Genomic DNA, 6552 nt, shown 5'->3' with positions numbered 1-6552 from the left:
CACCCCCAAACCTACTACTACCACCCCCAAACCTACTACTACCACCCGAAAACCTACCACCACTCCCAAACCTACAACCACCACCGCCAAGCCAACCACCGAAGGTTAGCCATAAATTATCTATCTTCGAAATAAAGAAAGGTCGAGGGTAATACTTACTCCCTTCTTGCTGTCTTCCCTGAAAAACAGTAACCCTAATTTTATTTAATAATTTCAAGTTTCATTTCAATTGGACCGAAGTAATAGAAGTTAAAGGAAGATCGCAAACGCACTGATTCAAAAAGTTAATAAATTATTTTCAGTACCAATATTGGCGAGAATAGAAACTGTTCCGCTACGAATTTTGGCGTTTTGTCATCTGGAGTGTGCTAACTATCGCTCTCGCCAAGGATATAAGTTATTTATTCTTGACCTTTCTTCGATACCGAATATTTTATTAGAAATGATACAGTAAATCTGAAATTTGAAATCGTTTTCTCTGTGTTCGATAGCACCACCTAAATGCGGTCCACGCGAGTATCCTACCGATTGCGTCGAATGTCAAGTATCGTGCAAGCACCCTTACCCCATGTTTTGCAGACAGGTAATCGTACGAATAATTGTATCGACCAAACTATCCCTTTAAGAAATTCATCGATCCCAACTATTTCAGTCCAAGAAATGCACCAAAGGATGCTCGTGCAAAGTAGGCTTCCTCAGAAACAAGGATAAAAAGTGCGTGACCCTTGCTGGTTGCTTCCTGGAGGGTCTCTCGTATGGCTGTAAGTATTCGCGTTAGCTAATCTTTCTAGTCTACCGCGAAGAAGGAATATTTCTAATACACTGCGATTCTTTACAGTTGCCCATATAGAGTAACGAGCAGCCGTGTCCAGTAAAGAAGAACAGACATCCGTAATCTTATATCTTGTCTAAAGTTCCGTGACTGTTCGTTTACTTTATATAAAAAAAGAAGAGGATATGAATATAAAAGTTGTGTAATTTGTTATTCTTCATCGTATATTCAGACATATAAATGGATATATTACGTCGATGTTAAGATAAAGAAACTGAAAAATTCCTCGTTAAGCATGCATTTTTTATTCTTTCCCGATGTTTCAGCCACAGTTTCGATCCTCGTTAGGATATAGCGTCGAACAACGAACATGAATATTTAATAGAAAAAGCTAATGGACTGTTTTCAGCATTCTGTGAACGAACAACAAAGTACAGAGTGCTCTGGAAATTCCAACAGATGCCTCGTGCCAATAACACTTGAAATACGGAGAATTCGGTGTGTATACAAAGTAAAGGGACTGTAAACATCTCCGCGCTGTGCAACGCATAAACATTGATGTGTACGTTACACGAATTAAACTCGGTCAATTACATTTATTTCACGGAATCAGCGTGTCAAAGAGCACGACCCATCGGTCAGATCGGATCTCGTCGAGAACGTGTTCCAAATATAAGTCGACGAGTGGATTATCGCTTCCAAGGAAGGTTGTTATTTTAATATACACGTAACGCGTTAAACAACACTTTTTGAAAAATATTTACCGCCGCCCCGAGAAAATTTCCACGACAGGTGCAACAACAAATCTCGAGATTCTCGATTATCTAATCGGATCATAGCCGAATTTACCGATTACAACGAATCTTCTAGAGTGTATTTACCGCGCGAGATACTTCAGACTTAATCAGACAGGATCACAAATAATTTTGGAAACATTTCGTTGATAAGTCGATTGCCGCTGACATAATACTCGAACCTATGTTTTCTTATGGTTTCGGATCAGATTCGAGTACCAATGACTTCCTTAGGTTCATCGAATTTATAGTAATTACGCTTGCTTTTATTTTCGATAGACGTTTCGATCAAAAAGATATATTCGAATTTTGTTTTTACAGAGAAGAGGAAAAATTTGGTAATCGTAATTTCTCAGAGACAAACGTTGACATAATTTTCGTTCCGAGTAGACGCGCGTTAAGAAATTGCAATTAGTGAAACAAGTGCCACCTGTTCGCGTCACTGTGCAAACACTCTTGCGCTTCCACGAAGATCTTAACGTAATCCAAACAACGCAAAGTCAACCGAACAACGAACACGAGGACGATGGTATTAATAATTTCCAACATTTACGCACGACGAGCGTCCACTCGACCGTTCGATACGAAAGACAAATTTATTGCTCTCGCTTGTCGAATCGACGCTATTGAAATGTACCTTCCGTCTCAATTTTGCGAAATTCTAATTGAATTCCCGTACTTGGGTTGGTCCGGACCGTGGACGGCCTAGGAGTATGCAAAACGGATCGCTTCTTTGAGCTGGTGGGGAAAACTTTGCAACAACTCCTCGAGCAATACCGTGTTTGCCTTCGTTCGCGTATTTACAAACGTCTCAGAAGGTTGCTGCCTTATCAATATTTACGAAACTATCCTAGTCACGTAGTTTGCATGGAATTCCGTCAGATCGAGACTACCGATTAATCAAGTACAAATCGACAGATAACGGAAGATCGTATAATAAAATCGTATCGTAGTCGTATGAATAAATCATGACTGTCTCAACGATTTTCGATACTAAGCAATTTATCAACGACGTTTCGATTCGATATATCGAGTAATTTTCAAGGAATGGAGAATAATCTCTTCGATGAATTAAATTAAATAAAGATTAGGTAGTCAAAGGCAGAACCTCCTCGGATATTTATTAACCGACTTCTTTATTATTAGAATTAAAAATTATGCTAGGATGTAAAATCCGAGGCAAACATGTGTTAAAGAAAAGTAGGAAAATTTTTACCTTGTAGCAGGAATGGCAACGTTTCATGTGGAATCCCTGAATGAGAATCCTTTGGAACAGTAGAAACCACAATTGAAACTATTCGCTATCACTAGAAGTTACTATTCACGGTGTTTTGTTCGCGATCGATTCAAGGGATGACTGATTACGATTGCGTAAACCGTATCGAACCGACCCGAAAGGATCCCGAAGGGGCGCGGTGACCGAGGCCAATCAACAAACGACGCTCGGATCCTTTGACCCCTATCCCTTTCTCAAGCCAATCAGGGTCATCTCATCCACATTTTCTTATTATCAGGCGGCGGCGAAATTTAAACCAAAAATAATCGGTACAAATAATCGCGACAGGTGTCGTTTATCGAACTTTTTCGAACTTTAGTTTGATACGATCCTTCTAGGTTAACATTTCTTATTGCTATTATATTCTAAAGGTGAATTTAAACAAAAAACTAAAGGAACTTTAAACTAAAGAACGTAGAAATATGATGTACAAATGAAATAAATTTGCGAACATTTTTCCATGGAGAATCTACTAAGCAACATCGTGCAAAAATAGTAATTGCAATTGCATACAATTAATACGACATGTGTAAAATACTGAGACTTGCATCGATCCAACGTACTGTTCAAAATTATCGTCCGAGATAACCTACGGTCGATGTCTCGAGTGTAAGTGATAATCTACGCGAATCGGGATTGGTAGAGTTGACGGAAGCGGTGAAAATTAAGCAGCGCGTCGTGTAGACAAGGCGCACTGATCACGGAACAGTTCCTATAAAAGCTGGACGCGACTGGGAGATGTCATCATTCGTAGTCACGAGGCGAAACAGAAATCAGTGAATTTTCTCGTCGTGAAATCAACGTACCCACTCTTCCTAGAACCATGTCTCGCGCTATCGTTCTTTTCTTGGTCGTCGTGGCTGTTGCTTACACAGGTAAGTAATTCGAAAGCTCTCGAAGGTCGTCCGAGTTCGTTAGTAATTTCTAATAATCTGTGAATTTGTGGCAGCTGCGTTTCCCGAGGGACAAGAAGCCTCTCAAGAGTGCGGTCCCAATGAAGTTTTCAACGCTTGCGGATCGGCATGCGTGGACACGTGTGAACGACGGGCGACATCAGTCTGTACGATGGTTAGTAATCATTTGTATCGTTTGTTTGATCGAATAGCGACGTTTGTAATTGTTCATTGTGTGATATTTTATTCTACGAATCCATTCAATTTTAATCCCACGGAGTCACGATTAAAGCACCGTTTATCTTTTACTGTCGCGACCATTGATCGATCGAACCGCCCCGTTTAATCCTTACGTGACTCTTTGTTTCAGAATTGCGTGGTTGGCTGCCAATGCATGGATGGATACGTGAGGAACAAGGAGAACAAGTGCGTCCTCACTCGCGACTGTTAATCCCTGTGGAGCTGCGATTAACGTGGGAGTTTTAATTTAAGTCCAATTAGCGACTGTTGCGCGCGGTAGAACTGAGTTCGATCCTGCGTAACTTATACTTAATCCTTAGTGATGCCGACTAAATGATTTTATCCTGTATCGCTTACTTTTGTCAAGCCTGTGTATTGATGTATTTGATACGAGAGGTTGTGTTAGAATTGAGTTATATATTTTTGCTATAAAATTAAACTTATTCAACCAATGTTATACTGTTCGTTCGTTACCAGCCAAGCCACCCATCTCTTCCATCATCGACTTTCTATGCGAAATACTGTTCCGTCTCAGGGAAGATAAAAATATTCTCCAGGTAGGAATTTTTCTCATCTCTGGTACGGAGTCGAAACGCCTCGTTTAACGTCTACAACAATTTTTCTAAGATAAGTTAGGATAGTTTTATTAAAGACCTCGAAAATATTACCCGTTCCTCGGATAGCCACGGATACGAGATGATCCCTTAATACATTGGTGTCCAGCTCGACTTTACGGCCTCTACCCGCTTTATCTTCAAGACTGAAGTCCCCATTTCGAAATCGATCGAACCAGCCTCCGCATTTTCGTATATCAAACACTTTATCGCACGCTTCACACATTTCGTTGGTGGTCACGGTAGCGTTCGAGATTATTTTAGAATTGTAAAATACTAAACGCAAACGTGCGTTACGATATACGATATTCCTTTTCAAAAATGTTAAGCGTCGCATAGAAACGGCCTATCGTGTATCAAACGTTGAACGTAATCGATCACCCTCGATATCCATGCGACTGCTATCGAGGACAAAGCCTTTTAATTAAATAAAAAGATTAGATATCGTTGTAAGTTAGACGGATTCTTAAATCACTGTTACGTAACGGATATAATTGTGCCGTTAATTTATTTCGAATGGATGAATACTTTGTGGCTATGTAAGTTACCAAAAAGGTATACATGAAGCTATAGTTGAGATTTATTAAAGAAGCGCAGCTGATTCATAGACTCTACGTGATCGTTTTTGAGTTAGATAAGTCGAGAATGATTCATTGATAATACTTCCGCAGATAAGATTTATATCTCCATGGCGCTCCTATCCGCCGATTAAACGATTCACCGCCGTTTAGTACAATGTCGTTCGCGAACAAAGGGATTGTCGAAAGTTAAAGAGCAACTGAAGGCACATGTGCCAACGTTCGCCAAGAATCGAGCGCACGTGCCTTCAACAACTGACGATTAATGCAACATACGTCTTGGATTTCCTAAGAAGGATTCATGGATTTATAAAGGGGACTAAAGCTTTGTTTTACAAAGCGTCTCGAACGCTTGATAAATTCTTGAATGCAAATTATTTATTATCCATTTTAAAGGTCAACAAATTTTTCACGAAAACTAAGTTCGCCATAGGTAAATAAAATCATTCCACTCAACACCTGGAGTAGAGGACACATTCGTTTTGGGAGTTCCTGACGTAGTTTGGGTTACATTGGCACATGGGTTCACCGCATTCCTAAAGAAACCCAAATCATAGTTCATCGTTCTAATTTGTCACCTTAAGAAAAAAAGACTGACACTAACCTCGATGCACATGGACATTGGATTGCGGCACGTAGGCTCGCATTTGCTCGAGCATTGTTTCCAGATCTCGTTGGGACCACAATCGGCCTCAACAGTGCTCACTGTACAAACGTAAACACAAATAACTTGGGAAAGAAGGACTACTTCACGAGTGAATTGAAAATGCTTAATCTCAAACACGAAGGATAAAGTTTTGCTGGTCGTTACGACAGAATAAGACAACGATAACTCGATATAATACCAAACAATAGAGAAATATGCATTTAACGCAGCAGTAATATCAAATTTGGCAATCATCTAAACTAACGAATACTCACAACCAATGTACGCAATGGCGACGAGCAGAAGGAAAACAACGGCGCGAGACATCGTCGTGTGCTACTTAGACTTCTGTAGCTTCAAGAATCTCTATATAACTTTTCGATCGCGTATGGTGCCAACACGGTACCTGGGCTAGTTTTTATATACAATATTCCTCGACCTTCGAAATTTATCAGCATCATTTGTCATCTAGTATCAATAGTATTGTTTATGCATGGCTTCAAATGCTGTGTTTTGTGTACGATATACAATTGATCGCGGGATACCTGCCAAAAACCACGTGTGAGTAATTGTGCTTTAGATAATTTCAAACCTACGAGCTCAACTAAAACAATAACCGTCGAAACGATGTCGGAGAGAAAAAGAGAAGATCCATCTCTGTCTCTCGAAGGCAACGTTAAATATTTGCTTTGGAGTTTGGTAATTTATTCCGTGCACGATGTAATGCTATTTCTTCTTG

The 6552-nt window shown here is 39.9% G+C and overlaps 3 protein-coding genes across 3 annotated transcripts in view; 2 read left to right on the top strand and 1 right to left on the bottom strand.

Moving 5' to 3' along the window:
* The window catches only part of LOC128891373 (adipocyte plasma membrane-associated protein Hemomucin-like), a 1776-nt gene extending 711 nt beyond the window's left edge, over positions 1 to 1065 (top strand). The window contains exons 3-6 of the mRNA XM_054150823.1: positions 1 to 104; positions 492 to 583; positions 653 to 761; positions 839 to 1065. The exon at positions 1 to 104 is cut by the window's left edge and continues 63 nt beyond it. Of these exons, the coding sequence (XP_054006798.1) occupies positions 1 to 104; positions 492 to 583; positions 653 to 761; positions 839 to 855 (322 nt within the window). The 3' untranslated portion in view covers positions 856 to 1065. The remainder of the gene's footprint in view (positions 105 to 491; positions 584 to 652; positions 762 to 838) is intronic.
* Positions 1066 to 3555: 2490 nt separating this feature from the next.
* On the top strand, positions 3556 to 4319 carry LOC128891453 (chymotrypsin inhibitor-like). The gene is made up of 3 exons (XM_054150946.1): positions 3556 to 3717; positions 3792 to 3910; positions 4106 to 4319. The coding sequence occupies exons 1-3, from the start codon at positions 3666 to 3668 to the stop codon at positions 4184 to 4186; spliced, it is 252 nt and encodes an 83-aa protein (XP_054006921.1). The 5' UTR covers positions 3556 to 3665; the 3' UTR covers positions 4187 to 4319.
* A 1208-nt stretch (positions 4320 to 5527) lies between these two features.
* Positions 5528 to 6219, bottom strand: LOC128891467 (chymotrypsin inhibitor-like). Its single transcript, XM_054150972.1, has 3 exons — positions 6089 to 6219; positions 5772 to 5872; positions 5528 to 5703 (listed from the first exon to the last, which is right to left on the bottom strand). Exons 1-3 carry the CDS (start codon positions 6138 to 6140, stop codon positions 5620 to 5622), a joined length of 237 nt encoding a protein of 78 aa, XP_054006947.1. The 5' UTR covers positions 6141 to 6219; the 3' UTR covers positions 5528 to 5619.
* Between the last annotated feature and the right edge of the window lie 333 nt (positions 6220 to 6552).

Source organism: Hylaeus anthracinus, unplaced genomic scaffold, assembly GCF_026225885.1.
Source record: "Hylaeus anthracinus isolate JK02 unplaced genomic scaffold, UHH_iyHylAnth1.0_haploid 0, whole genome shotgun sequence".
Taxonomy (NCBI): domain Eukaryota; kingdom Metazoa; phylum Arthropoda; class Insecta; order Hymenoptera; family Colletidae; genus Hylaeus; species Hylaeus anthracinus.
Note: the sequence above shows the minus strand (reverse complement) of the source record. Positions and strands in the feature narration are given on the sequence as shown.